Consider the following 23,074-nt stretch of genomic DNA (forward strand, 5'->3'; position numbering starts at 1 on the left):
AAAAATATTCTTTATCCTTAAGTCATACAAGTGTTTTTTATTTTATTAAAAATAAAACATTTTATATTATGAACAGGTGACTAAGCCGTCAAAATGTTTGGTTGTCAGTTGATGAGGTGCGTGGTGGGCGGCGACATCGGCCACGCGGCGCTGCAGGAGATGGTATCACTGCTAGTGGGGGGCTCGGGGTCGGAGTCGGAGCCGGAGGCGGAGGCGGGGGTTGCGCGGGGCGCGGTGTTCTACATGAACATGGCGCTGTGGGGCCCGCGGCGCGTGCCGACGCTGCGCGTGTCGTTCCTGGCGGTGCTGCCGGCGCTGCTGAAGGCGCTGGAGCGGCGGCGGCCGGTGCTGACGTACGAGGTGGCGGTGGGCGTGTACAGCGTGGTCACCCGCGCGCCGCAGGACCTGCACGAGCCCGCCTGGGACGTGCTGCTCAACATACTGCGCACCATCGTCGACCATGACAGTGAGACCGCTTGATACCATCATATTATACAGGGTGTTTTCTTATAAATAGTTTTGCGCCCAACTTGAATATTACGAAAATCAATTTTTCTTTAGAAACAACATGAAAATAATTAATACATAAGAAGATTGTACGCGAAAAAAGAACAGCGTATATAAATCCGTTGGAATTTGATAGTTTTTTGGGATTACAAAATTCTACTATTTTTATAATACTTGGTCTACATTAACCTTAAAAATGTAGCAGTAATTTAATGACGTTTGTTCGTTCAGAGTCATTCGAGCCGCCAAACGAGTTGATCCACTCGCGCCTGCACGCTGTGATCACGTCGATCGAGCAGCTGCACGACGCGGGCCAGTACTTCGGTGACGTCGACGCGCTGTTGGACCTCATCGACTACTGCGGGCATGACCGACCGGTAAAGTTAAATAAGTATACACTAGGAAGTTACAGCAATATATAGCAATGATTGAGAGATGTGTTTACACTAACGGAATAATTTCAATAGTTCTATAGACATGCCACTTATTGTAAATTGCGAAATTTTCAAAATTTGCAGAAGTAAGTTTGCCTTGTTAGCACGGTAAAAAATGCGAGTCGAATTCTACAGGTTGTTTTGCTAATACGAACTTCGCTTAAGACTAAAATAATTGATCAACAATTTATAGTACACCCTGTATACGCAATAGAATTATTTTGAAATAGATTTCATAATTGTACAATGTTTTTTTTTTCGTGTTATCTTTGTTTGTCTCTATAAATTTCAGTTGTTATGAAAATTTTTTTGTTAGAATATATTATTTTTCGTGAAGCTTACAACAATTGGGGATTTTCTTAGTATCGGGTCGGAGTAACTGATTTATATCCGATATGGTGACAGACTCGCCCCCTTATCATATATGCATACGGACAGAACACATTCATGGAGAAAAGTGGGTACCCTAATTGTACCCTTCAGGGCTAATGGCGTGATGTGTGCAATTATATAGTACAATTATTTAGTAAGGTAGTGTTCATATATTGGTAATTTGGATAATGTTTATTCATGTTTGTGTGTGTGTAGGAGTCGTCGACGATGCGCCTGGTGCGGCTGCGCGCGGCGGCGCTGTCGCCGAGCGGGCCGGAGTGGGCGAGCGGCGCGCTGGCGCTGGCCGACCGCTACCTGCGCCACGAGAAGCGCATCAACGTGCGCCTGCACACGCTCACGCACATACTGGAGTTCATACACAGATACAGGTACACAAAGTCAATAAATATGAATAGTTCAACTTATTCATATTACATTTTAGTTTGAATCATAACTCATTCTAGGGATCGTGTATAGGAATTGTGATTTAATTTAATAAACACTATAACTTACCTTTTAACAAGTAAATTATAGAAAAATAAATTGACATGGTTGACAACACCAAATTCTTTTTTTTAATTTTGATTAAATTAAGTTTTCTAGGTATCTAAAGTTTTTCGAGTAGCTAAAAATGGCACTACGTTACCATATATTATTACCACGTTTGCCTGTTGCTGTATGAAATATACTTTGTCAGCTGCGAATAAATACACTTATATAAACGAGGTGTTATAGATTGTAATATGTTGTGGTTGGTAGATGGGCGTACGGCGAGGAGCTGGCGGAGTCGGTGGGCGTGCCGGTGCTGGGCGCGTGCGCGCTGGACGCCGAGCCGCTGCTGCGCGCCGCCGCCGCCAAGCACCTGCCCGCGCTGGCGCGGCACGCGCCCGACTCCTGCACCGACCTCGTCGACCTGCTAGAGAAGGTATAATGAACAGCGTTTCATAATTTATTGCCCGCCCACTGAGCTAATGACAAGTACATACTAATCAAAGAATTACAAAAATATGAATTTGAGTTACGATAGTGTTGGTACTAAAGGATATTACAAAGTATACAAGGCACCAGTATGTTAAAACTCTCAACTCATAAAATTTTCCTTTTGCAACAAGAATGTATTAATTATGGTGGAATCGCCAGTATTCGATAATAGTGAATATCTAGTATGCTCTTTTAATATTGGTTAATTATAATAGTAGAGGTAGATGGCGAATGAACAGCTAGCAATTGGTTTTATCAAGTATAATTTCCGTTCAGATCCTGAACCGTCCGTTCGAGATGTACGTGACGGACGTGCCGATCCCCGCGGACGCGGACACGAGCGACCTGCGGCTGGCGGTGAGCGGGCTGCTGGAGATGTTCCACGAGCGGCTCCTCGCCTCGCCCGGCTCGCACGCCACGCGCTGCTTCCTCGTGCTGCTCGACCACCTCGACAACCACTACAAGCGCCCGGCGCTGTTCATGCACCATCCGGATATACGGATGAAGGTTCGTGCTGTCTTTGTGTTTGAGTTTGATGTGTTATGGTGTATAGTAATTATAAATTTAATTTTCATTGTATGAATATTGTTATTGTGTGTATAGATATTCGAGTTGGTGTTCGGTCTGCGCGTGAACGCGTTGAACTGCGTGGGTTTCTGCTACGACGCGCACGGGGCGCCGGTGGCGGGCGCGGGGGCGGGCGCGGGCGCGGCGCGGCTGAAGCCGGTGTGGTCGCCGTTCCTGGTGGCGGAGGCGCTGGCGGTGCGCGGGCAGGCGCCGGCGCCGCGCGAGCTGCCGGCGGGCGCGTGCGGCGCGGCGGCGGGGCGGGCGGCGCGCGCGGTGTCGGCGGCGCTGACGCGCGAGGCGGACTGGGCGGTGCTGGCGGCCGTGCTGCGCGCGCTGCCGCCGCTGCTGCACACGCGCGCGCTCGCGCTCGGCCGCCGCGCCGCCGACATCGACTTGCTCGCCTCCACGCTCTGCTCCATGGTCAGTGCGAGCTTCTAAAACCGACTTAAAAAAAAAAATGAAATTCTTCGGATTCCAAATTCATTGTGTTTTCTTTTCGTAATCCAAAATTGACAGCCAGTATATAGCCAATATTATAATTAAAATAAAATAAAATATTACAATATATAATTACTAACACACAGACCCAACACAAAAATTAGTCACTTCAAACTCTTTGACTCGTCACGCCCTGTGTTCAGATCTCGGACCGCAGCCTGAACTTCCCGGAGTGCCTGCGCGTGGCGAACGGCCAGAAGCTGCTGGTGTCGGAGTTCCACGCGGCGGCGCTGCCGGCGCTGGCTGCGCTGGCGCCGTACCACTCGTACCTCGAGCCGCAGACGCAACAGCGCATTGTGAGGTGCCTGCTCAAGTATGGGATGGGTGAGTCGATACTACGGCTTAGCGCTTAACATCCATAGAGTAGCATAGCATAGTCGATTTCAATAGATAAAAATTATTATAGATTTTTGAAACACATTTTCAAATATCCTATAAAGATATTTGCCAACCCTTTTGACAACACCGATGTTGATCGATACTCTTTTTTTCCGCAACTCCGCTTAAAATATCAGCCGCATATGATCACAACAGAGCTTTATAAAAAAAATGCTGTCCTTTCGGTTATAATCAACTTTATTTTTCTCTCTAACAATGTGATGTTGCAGTGCTCCGTACGCCACAGCCGTACATCAACGCGCTGACGATATTCACGCTGGAGACCCGCGAGACGATGGTGAAGATGTTGCCAGAAGTTCTGTTAGACCTCTCCAAGATCTCAGATACAAAGGCCATCGCCAGCCCCATGCTCGAGTTTCTCTCTAGTGAGTATCAGACTTGATGGAAATTATCCTCATATAACACTTAGATAATGCTTCAATCCCTTTTTATGGCTGGTAAGTGGTCAACAATGAACTCTTGCTATCTTGGAGAAATTAATGTGTACCCAAATGAGAAAAATATAATCGCTATACGACCAATAACGTTACTGAAGGAAAGAACTAACATTAGCCAGCACATTAATGCAGTAAACAAAATTGGCTACAATATACCTACTACATATTTTTTACATAACGCCATCTCGCGGCACACGTAGAAACTAACAAATCCATCTTTCTCCAGCTCTCACGAGACTTCCGAAGGTGTTCGCTTCATTTGTGGAAGACCAGTACATGTCCGTGTTCGCCATCTTGCTCCCCTACACGAACCCATCGCGCTACAACCACTACGTGGTGTCGCTGGCCCACCACGTGATCGCCGCGTGGTTCCTCAAGTGCCGCCTCTCGTACAGACGCAACTTCGTGCGGTTTATTATACACGTATGTAATGTTTTTTAATCGATTAGTATTGTACAATCGTTTCAGTTGTGTATCGATTATTTGTATTTGTCAAATTCGAATCGATTATGTTAAGAGTAATTACGATGGTAATCTCATTGGTATCCAACATAACTTTGTGTGGATTTGTTTATGATTATAGTTAAACAATAAAATTATTATAAATTTACGATATCAACAATTTAGTTCGTCCTTTCTGAACATTATATTCAGTGTAACTATTGGACATAATGAGACTTAACATATCATGTGTCAGAATGGCGATCGCAGTGGAGTAACAAATACTTTGTAATTCAAGGTGTTGGATGGTGTTTCTACTGTTAATGGGCGGTCGTATCGCTTACCATCAGGCGAACGGCAAGCTCATCTCGTCATTCAAAGCAATAAAAAAAATATATAACCCCACAGTATACCCATATATGAAGAATGAGACTAATTGTAACTGACTTCAAGTTACTTAAAATCAATTGTGAATGTTATATAATAAAGGAAATAAATCTACCGCAATATAAGCAAATTGTTCCATTCTACAGGGCCTGCACAACTACATAATAATGCCGTTCGAAGAGCAACTGCAGTACAACTCTAACAACTTCCAACAGGCGAACGCGAACGAGGACTCTTCCAACAGACAGAGGAGTTCCAGTCTTGTAAGTACAACATGCGAGTTTGCTGGTCGTAGGATATACTTTATATCCGCCCGGATAGCGACTATTGTACACAAGGTGCTAAACTCGCTATGGTGGCACACGTCAGTGTCGCGTTCCGGGATCAGACTGTGTATATCCGGTTCCAACAGGCCGGCATAATTGTGTCGACTGCCGAGGGGCAATCATCTCTCGTCAGTCGACATTCTATTGAACTCCACAATTTTCTACATGAGGTATATTGCAATAAATAGTCCGCACTGGTTGCGTAGTTACACGAGTGGCCGTTGTTGTGTGTGGCAGGGCTCGCGGGCGGTGTCTCGCGCGCCGCTGGGGCGCTCCAACGGGGGCTCCTCTGCCGCCTCCGCCGCCTCCGCAGCCTCCGCCTCCGCCGCCTTCCACGTCGAGCTTACCGAGACCTGCGTCGACCTGCTCGCACGATACACCTCCACGCCCTGCAGCGTCAAGCCGCACAGGTAACGCAACTTGTAACTGTATTGTAACTGTGGTACGTAGCCAACCTGATAGGGACCCTGCCAACCCGCCATACTAGCCCACGTAAGTGTGTCGATTAGCGACAGTTTAACTCGTCAGTCTACGCTATCTGAATCCTACTTCACTTACCTGATGCAGTGTGGTCACTGTCATGTGTCACTGTTAATCAGTTATGTCATTCGTGGCGGTCATGTTGTTTTTGTCATTCATGTCGGTCATGTTGGTTGTGTCATTCGTGTCGGTCATGTCGATTATGTCATTTCAGTCTTTTGTGCAATTATTATTACTTGTCAGTTATACAAATTAATAATTAAGGGCAATAATTATAATCTGCTTTAAACACGTGACATTTCTAAATGACATTACTAGCAACATCTATATCTTAAAATCGATGACAAAATTTTAAAATATGTAGCATATTGTTAATATCATATGTATGTGCGGTACACAGAAGTGACACGGCCGAGTTCCTGTTCAACGGCGGCCAGTCAATGACGTGGCTGGTGGGACACAAGCTGGTCACCATCACCACATCCGGCTGTCTGCAGAACTCCATCAAACAAGGACTGTGCGACAGGTACGCTCATAACTTAGTTTTTTGCAAAGAGACAGCTGCTTGGGCTTCGTACAGTGCGGACGTGTATTTAGTTTCTCCGAAATATTAACAATATCTGTTAAACTAAACTCAACCGTATTTTAATGAAAGTTAGTTCTATACTCGTCTGAACGATTAAACCACACTCGGCCGATGCGCGGGAGTTGATAACCACTACGTAAGCAAAACCACGCCCACTGTTGTTGCGTAAACACCGATCATCATGAATGTTCTACGCTCGCCGACTGGAAGTGACTTGCGCGACGCACTTAGTGACTCGCAAATTAATGAGTCGCAAGTGGTCAATTTTCGAAATAAGCGGAAACATCCATGTGAAAGAGAGGACATTGCGGTTATAAAGAAAGAAGTATGTGAATTGTCAAGTAATATGGCGCAGATGATGTCAATGTTAAATTCACTTTGTGCTAATCAAAAAGAATTTATGGAAAAAATATCCTTGGACGTAGCAGATTTAAAAGATCAAGTAAACAGCATCAAATTAACTGTAGACCTCGTTAATAAGGAACACAAAACACTAAGATCAGATGTCACAAACCTATCAACTATGCAAAAAAATATTGAAGTGAAGATATTAAATCTTGAATCTGAAATCACAGACTTTAAAAAATCGCCAGCAACTTGTCCTACATCGACAAAAACTGAAGCAATTGTAGCGGAAATAAATGAACGTAAATACAGAAGCAAAAATATCGTAGTTGTAGGGATACCCGAAAACACAGCAACCAATAGAGAAGATAGAATGAAAAGTGATAAATCGGCGATAACTAAGTTATTAGAAACCATAAAGAATAAGAAAAAATTACAAAGTGATAAGATAAAGTTATACTCGGACCAAACACCTATACAAAAATTATATTTAAAAGAGCTAACACAAGAATTAACGAGTAGAATTGAAAAGGGGGAAAAAAATCTCACAATAAAATACATAAATAACGTGCCAAAAATAATTAATATTCCAAAAAACTCAGAATAATAAGATTTCCTAATAATGGGGCCAGTTTCGATGATAATGATTTTGATACCTACCAAGTGACTAGTGACTATGAACACATTGTCTCATGTAACAAATCATTAAAAATATACTATTGTAATATACGTAGTATTGTCACACCAGGAAAACTTGATGAATTAAAATGTGCAATCAAAGCATTTAAAACTACCATAAATGTTATTATTCTGACTGAAACTTGGATTAAGACTGAAGAAGAAGCAAAACACTTTCAAATCCCCAATTATAGTCATTACTATAACTACAGAATGATTGGAAGAGGTGGAGGAATCTCGATGTACGTGCACAATGATCTAAAGCACTGCCACATTGAAGACTCGTGTATTGACGATCACCATTTTCTTTGGATCCATCTTGAAAAATACTGCTTAAACATTGGAACTATATATAGGAAACCAGGTACAAATATATCACAATTTTTAGATGAATATTCTAGCCAATTAAACAAATTTAAACGTGCAATAATCATCGGTGATTTCAATTTTAACCTAATGGGTAATGATCGGGGAACTGTCTTATATAAGGAAACCCTGCTAGAAAGTGGATACAGGATTATAAATAAAATAGATGAAAAATATTGTACGAGAGAAACTGAAAAAACAAAAACTATCATTGACCATTTATGTACCAATCTTAAAGAACAATACTTTCATTTAGCAATCTTAGATACACCTATCTCCGACCACAAACAACTTTATGTTGAAGTTAAGCGATGTGAAATAGCACCGCTCAGGAAAGTACAGTATGAGGCTGTTAATTACAAAAAACTATACGAAATTTTACAGAATGACAATACAACAAATATTACTAAATCGTATACTATACTGGAACAAAAACTGATAAATAGCATAAAACAAAGCAAAATCACTAAACTGAAGATTCTAAACCCCCCACGCCAAGATTGGATAAACAAAGAAATAATAGAAGAAATTAATACCCGAAATATACTGTGGCGACAACACAAACAGGATCCTACAAATGATAATATAAAAGATAAATTTGTAAAGAAAAGAAATGAAGTTTCTGAAAATGTGCAGGGAGCAAAGAATAGATATTATCTAAGGGCCTTCAACAACTTTAAAAATAAACCAGCGAAAATGTGGCGTTTAATTAACAATATATCTAATAATAAAGTAAAAGAATCGTCAATACCAAAAAAACTGAAAAACAGAGATGGACTTATCCTAACCAAAGAAGAAGACATTTCTGAATGTTTTAACGAATTTTTTGCTGGGATAGGATCGACTTTAGCTAATCAAATTAAAAGTTCTCTCTCTCGTTATGATAGTAGTCCAAAAGCTGACTCTGGATCTGGCTCACAAAAACTTAGTCATTTAAAACCGGTTACTATAGATGAAATTTCTAAAATAATTGATAACTTAAATTCGAATTCTAGTTCTGGCTTGGACGGCATCAGCTCTAAAGCTATCAAATGTATAAAAAAAATAATAATAGGAGAGCTAACAAACTGTATAAATAACTGTCTAGAATTAGGAACATTCCCAGAAAGTCTTAAGATTGCCAAAGTTACTCCAATCTATAAGTCTGGCTCAAAACTAGATCCTGGGAATTACCGACCGATATCAGTTCTTCCCGTGCTTTCAAAAGTATTTGAAAGAGTTTTGTATAATCGACTTGAAACGTTTTTAAAATCAATTAAGTTACTTTATGACAAACAATATGGTTTTAGACCAAAGTCCAATACGCTTTCCGCTACAACAGACGTAATAACGAAAATAAAATGGAGTATAGATAAAAAAGAAATTATACTAGGCATATTCATAGACCTTAAAAAGGCCTTTGACTCAGTGAGTCATGAGGTTCTGCTACAAAAACTATCCGACATTGGCCTTACTAATGTTGCTCTCGATATTTTTAAGTCCTACTTAAATAATCGTCAACAAATACTAAAGTTAGGGAAATCACAAAGTGCTCCTGCTACTATAACCTTCGGTGTACCTCAAGGCTCTATTTTAGGGCCATTACTGTTCTTAATATATATAAATAGTATAGGAAAATTAGGTCTGAATGGTGATATAACCTTGTACGCAGACGACACCTGCTTATTCTACTTTGGACATTCAATAGACTCGATTGTACTTAACGCACAAAAGGATTTGGATCTATTAAACGAGTGGTTTCAATATAATCTCCTAACAATTAACACGACGAAAACGAGCTATATGATTTTTGCTGCAAAAAACAAAAAAATTCATGATTTTAGCCCATTAGTTATAAATGGAAAGCAAATAAAAAAAGTGGAACAAGAAAAGTACCTAGGACTAATCCTAGATAATAAATTAACTTGGGTCCCACATATTGAAAAGATCAAAGCCAAACTTAGAAATTTAATGGGCATGATTAAAGGTATGGCTCGCTGTCTTCCTCGTCCTGTACAGTACACTATCTACAACTCCCTTGTAAAGCCGCACATAGATTATCTAATAGAAATTTGGGGAACTGCAGCCAAAACAAATCTAGCTAAATTACAAATAGTTCAAAATAAATTACTGAAGGTTCTATTTCATCTTGACTATCTCACACCGACTAATAAACTCTTTAAAAAAATTAAAGTTATGAATATTTCAGAAACATATACTTATCAAATTTGCATACTAGTAAGAAAAATACTAAATAAAGATATACACACAAAAATAACCTTTTCTAAAAAAGCACAGCTCCATAAAATGAATTTAAGAAGCAATAATGATAATATGATTAGATTATTGAAACCACGCACAAACTTTGGCAGGAAAAGTATAATGTACGAAGGCGTCAGGCTGTATAATAGACTACCTAAAAATATAAAAGAATCAAAATCGATGTACACATATAAAAGACTCTTAAAACACCATTTAATGAAAAATAAATAATTAAAAAATAAACAAATAATAAAGTTCCCAATAATAAAAAAAAAAAAAAGAAATAAAAATAGCTACATATATAATATATATAACAGCCATCATTATAATACAGAACGAGTTCGTATTGTGAGCCACATCCAGAAATCATTAAACCCATGTCTCTAGTGACGTAGTGGCGCGACGAGAATTCACGAAGCGGTACGAGCGCAGTCCGAACATTCAACAACATCGTCCCACCGATTTTAAGATCGATTTAGAACTACCTTCATAGTTTTAAATATTGTGATTAATTGTAATTAATGTAGTTTATAGAATTGTACCTATTAATGTTTACGCATATGTATTATATATATTACACAAACACCTGTACTAGTAGCCTATACATATAAACTTATTTTATTTTGTTTGTATCTCATGTAAGTGAATCCAATTCTTATGAGATAATAAAGTTTCTTTAACCGTAATTGAGTATATTTTTGAGGGGCGTATAATGCTTTGTAATACGTACTTTTCTGCATGCGTTCCTGCCTTTTTCGTGTATAATGAAGCAACTATCACATTATGTTCGTGTTATGTTAAAGTTGAAACCCGATTAAATAGAGTAATGGCGGTGTACATAATTGGCTAGTTAAGTATGTGTGGTGGCGCGTGCGCAGGTGCGCGGTGCTATGCAAGCTGCACGCAGACAGCGTGGCGAGTCCGCTGCCGCCCATCCCCCCGCCGCCCAGCGAGCCCACACACACACACAACCACATGGACGCCGCCACACAGGTACGCCTAAGCACTCATAACAAATTTGTCTACTTATTTAATTATTAAAAAAATATACCACATTTTTGAACGAGGGGTAATTATTTCTTGACAATCTAGTGATTGACTATATCTAGATTCTATTTTCCTTACCACCATGTGCAATAGGTTCAATTTTCTAAGCCAGTATATAAAAAAATAGTAATCAAAATATGTGAGCTGACCTACTTATTAATTTAGTTAAACTCTACCGACATGAGTATATGTTCCATTATAGACTTTCAAAAGCTGAAAATGAGATAAACTTAGTATGTATCCTCCTTGGATCATCTCTGCTCAACTCGGCTACTAATTAATGTTTATTACCCGTTTCACAGGTGCACATAAACGAAACACCAAACGATAGTCAGCCCCTAGCGAACACAAATAGCAATCATTTACAAGTACAGCCGCCGCAAAATCCGCCTGAAGTGAAACGGTAAGCACCGCGGTTATGTAACCTTCGTTGTGTGACGGCAGACTAACTGACTATAGAGGTTGAGGATTAAGTTCTTATGTGTAGATAGTGTGGTTTACAAATATGGGTAAGACGGTCTCAAATTGGCAATAGAGTATTTGAATTAATTTTATCTATAATTTTTATAAATTCTGTATGACATATAAATTCTAAAACAGAAGAATTCATGGAAATCTGGTGAAAAATATACGAGTTATAAGCCATTCAAATTAGGTAGTAGGGGTGCCTGTCAAAAAAAAAGGGACAAAATACTTGCATGTGACGTCATCGGGAATTAGAGGCGTGCGAATGAAAGAGATGGAGCGATATCCCCACTTCACTTCCACTCCTGTATGTAGCAATATTTGAAAAACACATTACTGTCTCATTTCTTATCGCATTTTAATGCTGTTTTCACAAAACGACTTCATTTTTTATTAATTGCTGTTACAGATAAAAAAATGCACAAAATTAGACATAGTCAAACACCCTATTCTTAGGTCCTTATACCCATAACATCTTATAGAGACTATGTGATTATTAATTATGAATTACTTACTATCTGGAACTTGCGTGTGACCTACAGGCTTTTCTTAGCGGTGATGGTTTGAGATATAGGATAGATATATAACATTTAAACTAATATACTATATTGCCATGGGATCACATGTTTTCAACAAGTTGAAACTAACTTTGTCCTGACAAAATTTTACTTTAAGGGGGTGGGTAATTTTAAATAACTAATTGTGTGCGTGTGCGTGTACGTGTGTTTTACTAAAACTGGATTGTTACTAACTTCGCTTCGCTCCACTAACGCGTCGCTTCGGGCTACTCCCAAACACATCGCTTGATGCAGTCTTTATGCGTACGTAAGCCAATGTATCCGATCTAGCAGCTTTTATACTGTCTCGTCTCAATGGGTGAATTTGAAGGACAAAATTCCAAGTTCATATTTTAAGCGCAGTTTTATTTACGTGTGTTTGATGTTTATGTAATAGCATCCAATAGAGGGTTTTTGGATCCATCAATTAAAATAATAATGCGACCGAAAATCAACTGCGTAAATTACGTTGAGAACAACATTATTTACACAGTACTTAGTAATGACAAAACTAGCAAGATTAATTGTATTGGGATGGCCCGTGCGTGCGTGCGTGTGTGTGTGTGTGTGTTGTGAGCGGTGTGTGTGTGCAGCTACAGCAAGCACTCGCTGCAGCACAGCCGCTCGGTGGACGTGTCCGCCTCGCTGCCCGACGCGCCGCTGCACCCGCCCAGCGGCCGCACCTCCAGGTGTCTCCCGCAGCCTTAGTGCATTACTTACATCTGTCTGCCCGCACACCGACTTGTACGCATGTTAGCGCATTACACATACACATTAGTTTGTCCGCGTCTTCGCATGCTGGTATCCCGCTATTCATTCCCCCTGCAAAGCTGAGCTGTGAAATATTAACCAATTGTATAAGATCTTGTCGGGTCGGTTTTGTGCGATAATTAAAACTCACAATATCACTCCTTTATCCCCAAAGGGATAGGCAGCAGTGGCGAAGCGTCCATACAAGCCGATTCCCACCGGCTTCCCTTTTAGGTTTTCGGTGATACTAAACAATATATTTAATACGCAAATATAATAATTATAATAGCTTAACTTATTAATTATAATTGATAACTTAATAATGACATCTATCGGCCATTAGCCCGTTGTTTGTTAATTTAATCGATATCAATTACTTATTTTATATGACGTTAGATGGCGCACCTTGTATTTAGTTCCCCAGAAATTCCGTTACCTAAGTGAAATTGTGACGCCACAGGCAAAGGTAACCCGCTGTCAAGCGGCTTAATGTCGTAGTATGTTTTTAATATAGATGGCAGCACTTTCTATGACTTTCTATGCCAGTTTTTGTCGAAATCGCGCGGAAGATATGGGCAAAGGTAACCCGAGCTAGTTCGGCTTCACGTTAACCGACTTTGTATAGTTGTCGCTTTTTACGTCCTTCAAACGTCATAATTTATTATGCTACCAAGTTGCGGTGTTTGTAAATTGTCATATTCATTTTATTTTTTGATAGTTATGTGATAGTTAGTTACCAGCGCTTTGTTTATTTAGAAACTACAAATAAAAGTGTATTATAATGGAAATAACTACCTGTGATCATTTTAATGTCTACCTTTACGTAAGTATATTATTAGTCGGTGATTTCACATATTAGTATTTAGATGGTAAAATATTTGAAGAAGATCTGAAAGTTTTTGATTTTAGACACAAAATGTTTGTTAGAAGAAAATAAATATGATATTATACTGAATTAAAAGTAGCACCACGATACAATCAAAAGTTAACGAATAACCTTTCTTGATTATAATTTAAATTGATAATTATATAAGTTTATCATGTAGGTAGACTTAAACTGTTGGTCTGTTTGGCGATCGTGATACCTATTTCTATTACATTTATAGTTTTATTTTGAAAATAAACAGATACTTTTAGTGTAGTGTGGTTATAATTTTAATACTTACTTTTGTTGCTGTTATAACTAATTAATAGGTAAGTAAATACTTATATTTTGATTAATGGATCGAGAATTATCTTCGTTTATTGTTCGATTTTATGAATGTTTCAATTATTTACGCATAATACGTAATTTAGTATGTATGTCAACGTTTGTTGATTTCGAATCAAGACTAATCCGTTGTCTTAGTTTTTGTTTGCCGATAAATTGCCCCGATATCTTAACTGACGCCAATTTTTTTACACCGGGTTACCTTTTGAAAAATTTCACCCTTCGCCACTGATAGGCAGAGATACAACAAGACCACCCACACCACACGCTTTGTCATGTGTGATTCGACTCATGATTTAGAGATAAGCCTATTGCTATATCGAACATAAATTACAGACTTCAAAGTGAAAAATCCAATAATACTGCCCGAGTTAGGATTCGAACCCAAGACCTCGACCCCTCGTATCGCATACGCAATATAACTACGCCACCGAGAGTCTGTTATTGTATTGGTTCATATTTCCTGGCTCAGTTAAGAAAGACAAGCATGTTTCCGCTGTTGCTGCACGCAACTATTTCGCGTTCTAATGTTATTGCTTTAACATATTTTTTTACTGGACCATTTAGATACCATTCCTAGACATTTTACTTATGTTATTTTTACTACGGCTTTATAAAATACCGCTATGCACGCTAATTTTGACTAATTACAATCGGTAATACTTGGAATCATGAATGGTACAGCACGAAATATTTTTAGTACAATATTTTCACATCATTTTTGTATTTCTATAAGTGAACAACATTTATAAAATAGTACAAAAAATCAATATCATGTTTAGTGTAGAGTACAAGAGTAGCGACTGCACAAAAATTAGTAAATCGAATAGTTTTTTTTTTTATTTTTATACATTTTATTTTGTCCTTACAATAATATTTACAAACATTTACATTTATTTCATAGAAGGCATATTATGCTCAATAATACCATACTTTAATACAACTTATTTTTTTTTAGTTTCAAAGTCTGACAAACTGCATCTCTTCTATGTTGTATTTTTTTTAACAGTCAATCTTCTGTTTTCCAATGTGTCTATTGTAATACTGGTCTTAAGGTAGCTTGTTGTAAATTCTAGACAAAATTCATCTGAGAACAACAAGACGAACGACCCGCTGGTGGAGGTGCTCAACCAGTTCTCGCAGAGGTTCGAGAGGATCTCCAAGGAAGTGGTGAGGGAGACATTGAGTTATTATGTTAATCAGAGATTTGGAGAGATGACAATCGACTCGATGTGTAATAGTGACATTTAACCTATACAAAACAGAAAATCATGAGGATATTACTTAATTTTGTGTCCAGTATCTGATGTGTTAACAGACCCTATAAGAGCCTTAGCCCTGAGGTCTATGTATGGCAACGGTCTATGGGACGTCGTGGTTGCAATTAGGGACTTTTTTTGTATTCTAAATAGGCACGTAGGACATACGAGGCTGCAGAAACCATGTAGCCTGTATTTAAGGAAAGTACAAATTCGACACTGATTAACCGCCATCTTCAATACACCATTTCCATTCCATTCGCTTCTTTCGATCTATCTCAAAAATGGGCCAATCAGAGCAAAGTATTTTTGACACGTTTACGAATGAGTTACTTTGATTGGCTTACGAATCGGATTGTAGATTGAGATAGGTTCGTTTATTGAAACCGGTTGTCAGTTTAAAATAATAAATGTGTGTCCAGGACTGCGAGGAGCCGGGCTGGTCCCGCGTGGGCGAGGCGGCGGCGCTGGGCGCGTGTCCGTGCTGGTGCTCGCGCTGGGCCGAGGTGCACGTGCGCTCGCCCACCGGGGACGTCTGCTTCGTCATGCGCGTGCAGAACCAGGCACGCCACCACCACCATACACTAACCAACAATGATTCGATCCCATTTGCCTAAATTGACTGACAAAATTTAAACCGAATTGACGGCTAACCGACTTCGAAATTAATCTAGTTTTCGGATTCTATCGCCATGATTTTTGATTATGACCGCTGCTAATATTGAAACATAGTGAGAATTGTGATATAAAAAATCGCGATAAAATCCGAATACTAATTTTATTTCGATGTCAAATATTAACGTAGACATGAGTAATAAAGCTAACTGTCAAACATACTTTGAGATTATTTTTTGCTGTCGAGACTACAACCCAGTCGCTATGTTGAGTGAATATTAAATACTCTTCAATTATAAACAAATGATTTGTACAGATGAACTGGGACTATCTGCTCGAGTCGCCGCTGCAAGACGTGGCGGCGATACTGAACCCTGTGGGCGCTATGAACGGCGCGCCTCCCCCAGCCCCCGCGGCTGCGCCCGCGCCGACCCCCGCGCCCCCCGCCCCGGCGCCACCGCCTGCCACCGCCGCACCCCCGGCCCCCGCCGCCACCGCCGCCGCGCCCGCACCGTCAATACCCAACGCCGTGGCAGACTTCAAACCTGATGCTGTGAGTACACTAAGGCTGAGTTAAATCCACATTTTTTAACCTTACGTCAACTAAATATATTTTTGTTTCGTACGGGCCTTCTTCAAGGAACTATCTCAAATTTTTTACTCCTTCCCCTTATTCCTAATTGTTTCATATGACGACACCATAAATATACAAGATATTTAGAAATAACATTCAACATACTTAAAATTTTCAAAACATTGTTTCAAAAACAAATAACAGATCAACCTATTTTGACCTACATATTAAGACGCATTGTATGTTATTCATACGACGGTGTGGTAAGTTCCCGGAAAGCGAATCGCGTGAGGGGCGCGAGCGCAGCGGCTCCGCGTCATCGGCGAGCCGCAACAGCGTGGCCACCGCCCCCGCCACCACCGCCGCCACCACCGGCCCCGCCGCCGAGCTGCACAAGTCCAACTCCGACTCGGTCGTGGCGGCCGACCGCAGCGGACGACACGCGCCAGCCGCAAGGTAACAACACTACACCTCTACACTTTAAATTGCATCCTAGTATCCAAAATTAACGTCCATTTCAGATTGATTGATGATGTACATGTAAGTCCGCATTTTATTGCGATTATTACAGCGATAATCGTTTGTACGTTCGAGCACGTGCGCGTACGCACGTTGTCCGTAAAAATACGGACTGAAATTGTATAAACTCATTGGTTCGTGTTGTCAGGATGTGCACGCAGCCGATCAACATCCCGGGCTCGCCGCAACGGCAGAGTTCCTCCAGCACCACCGACGACGACGACATGCTGCTCATCGTGCCGGAGGTAACACGTCTACTCATATTTGTATGTACAAACCATTCATTCATCAATTAACTCATACCAATATAAACTACTCGCTAGCACCATGTACAGTTTGTAGTACGATTTTTGTGATAAAAGCATGTGGGTAAGTACCCGATATAGTCGACTGCAATAGATCACCGGTTCCATCTTCAACATCGAAATAAAAAAATTGTGTAATCTTCATATAAATAAATAGGGATTAAAATGAGGCAGCAATTTTTTAAATGATTACTATAAGGAAAAACGGACACCTATTCGAAACTTCCCATCTCATTAAATAACGACACTATCATATCGCTTTTTCTATCTGACAAACAGATTCTATCATTAAAAGCTTGCGATCAACTGATGTTATTCCACCGCTAATAGGCATTCATGAGTCTATCGACCGATTTCGATACACTATCCCAATCCTAATCTTTGATCCGTTCCAAGGAATAAACCAATCAAAGTCATTTGTAAGCATGACAAAACAATCTGAAAGGTCCATTTTGACCATCAATCTAAAGATTGGTATCGTTTATTTAAAAACGTGGTAAAATAAACATGGATGGGCTACTTTCATAATTTACAAGACATTATAGGGCCTATTGCCTCATTTGAGACATCCAACGCAATAGCAAGTTGACCACGTCGGTTGAGACAGAAGAGTTACTCAGGTCGTTTATTTTTTTAAATTTTACATGATTTTATTTACATAATAAGTCTGTTATCGAATGAAGGTGTCAAGCGGGGCGAGGTTCCGCTATATATACCACATACCTCGCCCCCATAGAGAATGGGCACGTTGAGGTGTTGTGGGGTGTAGCGTGTTGTATTAACGTGTGCGTGCGCGGGTACTGTAGTCGCGTGTGTGCGGGCGGCAGGGCAAGTCGCGGCACCCCGTGCGCCGCTCCAACTCCTCGCCGGAGATGTCCTCCTCGTGGAAGGTGGCGCGCGAGCCCAGGGACTACGACGAGGATCTGGCGCTCGACCCCGTGGAGATGATCCTGCTGCCTAGCGTGGAACCGCAGTATGTATATCTCTGTCATATAAACCTTCGTTTTTTCGTAATTTGAAAATGTAATATCTTCCATATTTCGATTTAAGTACGGCCACAATTTTTACCCAATTTGCAGTTAGTTAAAACACCCGTTCTTTGTATCTGTCGTCACCTGCTAGTCTCCGGTAATGATGGTTTTATCGTCACTCTTGACAAAGTTCAAGCCGTCCATGACCAAACGTGTATTTATCTTGAATGTAAATGTTATAACAATAGGATCTATCGATTATTTTTTATAGTCTCTTTCATTTTCAATGTACTTAATATCGATGTATAATTTTGATACATTATCGATAAAACTCGTATTTTCAGGAGCGCGTCAGTGTCGATGCACGCGTCTAAGAAGGCGAATAAGAAGAGCGACATGCGCGTGTCGTGCGAGGCCATCCCCGAGGAGATGTGCGGCACCTCGCCGCTCGCCAGCCACCCGCACCTCATGACGTACAAGTCCGACCCCGGTGAGGACATATAGAATACTAGTTGACCCGACAGACGTTGTCCCGTCTTAACTATGAATTTGCAACGCGCATTCTGTCAATCGCTGACAATTATTTCTAACAATAGACAGTTATAAAAAAAATAATTCACGTCGAATTGATAACCTCCTCCTTTTTTGAAGTCGGTAAATAAAATTAATATTTTCGTTAAGTTTTCTTCAATTTTATAATTTTCCGCGCATTTTTTTTGATTTTTTTTTCTTCATAAAAACCTTCTCCTGACAATAACAAACACAACAAACAAAATATAGTATAGTGAAATCGGTACAGCCGTTCACGCGTGATGGCGTGACCAAGGAAAATAGGGATTTATTTTTATATATATAGATTAACCCTGTATTATATACTGCCCGCTGCTAACTACGAGTTTCTCCTGCTACTGGCCTTGCTGGCCTTATCCGGGTAGACTTCATATACGTTCGAAATTCATTTGGATAATTCTTAGGTATCTGGTTTCTTTCACTATTAAAGAACATTGATTGATAAACAATATACACGTAACTTGGAAATCATGATTTAGAAAGACATGTCTATTGATTATTTGGTACTTGATATTTATCTTTGTCTTTCGTCTATAAAGAAACGCGTTTTCTCCTTCGCCTTTTTTGATATAAAAAACTATTGTTCTGACTTCGAAATACCGATGTTTTGTATCGAGAGTTATTGCAATTTTAATCTCTCAACTTTAATACCTAAAAACTACAGAAAGGACTAAGATTTATAATAATACTGGTACAAAAATTTGCTTGACGTGTTTGTGTTCATGTGTCGGCAGGCTCGGGGTCGGAGTGCGCGGCGGAGGGCGCCGACGCGCCTGCGCACGCCGCACACAACCAGCTGCAGAAGGTACTTCATACCATATACGTTTATAACACGCTTTCACTGGGTTTGCTGCTGACGCTCGGATGACAGTCACCGTACACAATATGTTAAAGCCATAATGGCCCAGCCTGTGTATATCCGCCTCCAAGAGGCCGGCATAATTGTGTCGACTACCATAGGATAATCACCTCTCGTCGATCGACATGCTATTGGACCCCACTCCACTTACCATCGGGTGCTGTGGGCTCACTTTATCGTGCCCGTATGAAATAATAATAATGTCAAATAAACACCACTTCATTAATTGCGATATATCGCTCTCCAGACGGCGAGTGACGGCAGCGTGAGCGGTTCCCGCGGGAGACCGCCCACAGTGCCGCGCGCCAGGGACGAGCTGCCGCCGCTGGCGAGGTCCAAGCGCTCCAACACCATCTCTGTCATGAGCCCCACCAGGAGACACAGGTATACACCATGTGCGAGTATAGAAAATTAATTAAGACAAACTTTAGCACTCTACATATTTTATCTCTAACCTAATCCCTATTTTTTTTATTTAGAACCTGTAGCAAATCCATTATTCTAATGATATTATGAGTATTGATTAGTAATAGGGTAACATTTAACACGAAGGAAGCTGTTATCTCGTTTGTCGGCTTATGCAATGTAAAATTGTCACTTCGAACACATACTACCGTCACTATCAACTTTGAATTATAAAATAGATGTCTAATCTTCTGTCGTTTGAAAAATCTAAGCATATTAATGTTCATACAACTCAATATCACAGCTACAATACAGCTAGCAGAGCTTCCACATGAAATATCCAATATTGCTCTATTCTAGAGCAAACAACAGCCAGCCGGTATCATGCAGCGTGTCGAACAGCTCCGCGCACATGTCGGGCGCAGGCGCGGGCGCGGCGGGGGGCGCGGGCCCGGGTGCGGCGCCGGGCGGGGGCGCGGCCCCCGGCGTCGTGGGGGGCGGCGGCGGCGGACTCACGCCCTCCTTCGTCTTCCTGCAGCTCTACCACAACATGAGCACCTACCCCATCACGCCGCCTGTACCCGGTCAGAATTAATAAATTACCGTCACAACATTATGTGCTCTACGTGATTAATCTTTGTACACTAATGATAGATAAGCACAGCTTAACCAGTATATTACTATACATAACGTAGGTCAGCAATGGGAATTTAATAATGCTTCCATCAGCTCGAGTAAACCGGTTTCGCCAAGCTGCTCTTATTTGGCGTCCTGGGGAGTAATCCTTGCCGATGAATCCACTCTAATAATTAGCTCCCTGGGGGTACAATTTCATCGAATACTAAACTAGTAAAAAAAATTGTCAGTAAAGATTGATGTGATTAACAGCCGTCTTTAATAAACAATCCCAATCTCAATCTTCAATCCGATTTCGAGAGTGAACCAATCAAAATAATTCATTTGTAAACATGTTAAAAAAATACCTTATTCGGATTGGTCCATTTTTAGATAGAAAAAAAAGAGATTGGGGTCGTTTATTTGAAAATGGCGGTAAGCGACAGATGGGAGCACAGTCGGAAAAAGCTAATTCGATGCAAGTAGAAGCCATACCGTCGTTTTGTTTGTATACTTGATGTGTGACGGCGGGTGTCGGCAGGCGAGTCGCCGACGATCCTGAACCCGCTGTCGGAGCGGCCGCTGCGCGTGTCGGGGCCGCAGCACGAGCGCACCATCAAGAACCTGGACCTCGTGCCGCCGCTCGAGACTTATAAGGTTACTCGCTTCTCCCCCTCAAAATCCTCCCGTATTTTCTTTCCTTTATGCCTATATGGGTGTCTTTCCTCCTATCTTTGCTGTCATATATTTTATTTGTTAATTAAATATCCCAAGTATCTAGGCACGAGTATTTGTTGCGGTCTAACGCATTATCAAATACATTCGAATTAATCGAATAATCGATTTAATTCTTTTCTATCCTTATCGATAAATTAAATATTTATAATATTCGATACTAATTTACGTAAACATTTATATCAGTCAATTAACAATTTAACTCTTTAATGTGAATGGATAATCATAGTATATATTTTGTTTCGTATTTCAGATAGGAATTTTGTACGTGGGACCAGGTCAACAGGACAACGAAGTATTAATATTGAAAAATGAATATGGAAGTGTGAGGTATGTATGAGTATTTTTTTTTTTCAATATTGCAGTCTATAGCAGCCGATATGATTAAAAAATGCAGCCTGGATAGCGTGAGACCACTCTCCAAGATAAACCACACAAAATAAGACTTGTCGATGGAACTTTATTATAATTGGTCTATAGCATAGTTTTTACACACGCACACACAAACACACATCACGCATTTATCCCCGAAGGAGTATGCAGAAGCGCAACCAGGGCACCCACTATTCGCTAAGTATGTTCAGCAGAAAAACCCAAATATCACTGCCCGACCCGGGATTCGACCCCAGGACCTCAGAGCGCTGCCGTACGACGCCACAAAGGCAGTCAAGTATAGATAGTATACTTAGTATAGTTATCCATGGTTATTCAAAGTAATGTCATGCTATAGCAGTCTCCAGCATAATACTGCCTTGTGGTCCAGGTATTCAGAGTTCCTGACGCAGCTGGGCACGCTGGTGTCGCTGGAGGGCACCGGCGAGGACGACCACAACCTGTTCCTCAACCTGGAGAAGGGAGGCAAGGACGGGCGTTACACGTACGTCTGGAACGACGATATTATGCAGGTCATTATATTTTAATATATTGCATATCTTTTGCTGGGATATACTATCGGTGAACTCTATAACGGTTTTTTATGTTTACGCTAATGTCTGACGTCGAAATAAAACTAGTTTTTTTTTTATCGCAGTAAGGATTTTTATTTCTATGTCGACGTTTAGAAGACTGTAACCTTCATGGTTACGGGGAGACTGAGGCATTGATCGACCAAAAAGTCGAAGTTAAAAAATATACATATTTAACTGAATTTCAGGGCCTATAAAATCTAGTTTATTATCTACCTAAGATACAATTTATAGTTTGACCAGAAAAATAAAAAACACCGCCATGTTGTGATATGTAAGATGGAATATGGAAATATTTATTAAAACCAGTGATATCTCTAAAGCAGGTTTTATAATCTTGGTCAGACTATAGATATTTTTGTTAGTAACATCTTAATTGACTCAGAGTGTGTATGTAAATATCATCAGGTTCTATTCCACGTGGCGACGGCGATGCCCTCGTCCCCGAAGGACCCCACGTGCAACGAGAAGCGGAAATACATCGGCAACGATTTCGTGTCGATAGTATACAACGACTCCGGCGCCGAGTTCAACATACACACTATTAAGGTTTGTTGGGTTATATAGTATACTTATTTTTGGTATCTGGCTCGAAGGATCAATAATGT

General features: G+C 40.6%; 1 protein-coding gene across 4 annotated transcripts in view; it reads left to right on the forward strand.

Annotated features, from left to right (window-relative positions):
• LOC115448768 (tuberin) overlaps nucleotides 1-23,074 on the forward strand; it is a 32,493-nt gene that overhangs the window by 5,800 nt on the left and 3,619 nt on the right. For 2 of the 4 annotated variants that reach the window (XM_037437777.1, XM_037437775.1), the window contains 28 exons: nucleotides 109-466; nucleotides 739-884; nucleotides 1,530-1,702; nucleotides 2,073-2,238; nucleotides 2,571-2,801; nucleotides 2,898-3,281; nucleotides 3,503-3,683; nucleotides 3,968-4,123; nucleotides 4,422-4,618; nucleotides 5,170-5,286; nucleotides 5,587-5,759; nucleotides 6,230-6,355; nucleotides 10,924-11,038; nucleotides 11,395-11,495; nucleotides 15,151-15,244; nucleotides 15,756-15,896; nucleotides 16,265-16,501; nucleotides 16,791-16,978; nucleotides 17,190-17,286; nucleotides 18,153-18,319; nucleotides 18,662-18,807; nucleotides 19,622-19,692; nucleotides 19,994-20,130; nucleotides 20,512-20,735; nucleotides 21,308-21,423; nucleotides 21,755-21,831; nucleotides 22,265-22,406; nucleotides 22,875-23,015. In XM_037437777.1, coding sequence (XP_037293674.1) covers nucleotides 109-466; nucleotides 739-884; nucleotides 1,530-1,702; nucleotides 2,073-2,238; nucleotides 2,571-2,801; nucleotides 2,898-3,281; nucleotides 3,503-3,683; nucleotides 3,968-4,123; nucleotides 4,422-4,618; nucleotides 5,170-5,286; nucleotides 5,587-5,759; nucleotides 6,230-6,355; nucleotides 10,924-11,038; nucleotides 11,395-11,495; nucleotides 15,151-15,244; nucleotides 15,756-15,896; nucleotides 16,265-16,501; nucleotides 16,791-16,978; nucleotides 17,190-17,286; nucleotides 18,153-18,319; nucleotides 18,662-18,807; nucleotides 19,622-19,692; nucleotides 19,994-20,130; nucleotides 20,512-20,735; nucleotides 21,308-21,423; nucleotides 21,755-21,831; nucleotides 22,265-22,406; nucleotides 22,875-23,015 — 4,602 coding nt within the window. Of the gene's footprint in view, nucleotides 1-76; nucleotides 467-738; nucleotides 885-1,529; nucleotides 1,703-2,072; nucleotides 2,239-2,570; nucleotides 2,802-2,897; nucleotides 3,282-3,502; nucleotides 3,684-3,967; nucleotides 4,124-4,421; nucleotides 4,619-5,169; nucleotides 5,287-5,586; nucleotides 5,760-6,229; nucleotides 6,356-10,923; nucleotides 11,039-11,394; nucleotides 11,496-15,150; nucleotides 15,245-15,755; nucleotides 15,897-16,264; nucleotides 16,502-16,790; nucleotides 16,979-17,189; nucleotides 17,287-18,152; nucleotides 18,320-18,661; nucleotides 18,808-19,621; nucleotides 19,693-19,993; nucleotides 20,131-20,511; nucleotides 20,736-21,307; nucleotides 21,424-21,754; nucleotides 21,832-22,264; nucleotides 22,407-22,874; nucleotides 23,016-23,074 lie in introns of all 4 variants that reach the window. The other 2 variants (XM_037437776.1, XM_037437778.1) reach the window with 2 other exon arrangements.

This window comes from Manduca sexta, chromosome 12, assembly GCF_014839805.1.
Source record: "Manduca sexta isolate Smith_Timp_Sample1 chromosome 12, JHU_Msex_v1.0, whole genome shotgun sequence".
Lineage (NCBI taxonomy): Eukaryota > Metazoa > Arthropoda > Insecta > Lepidoptera > Sphingidae > Manduca > Manduca sexta.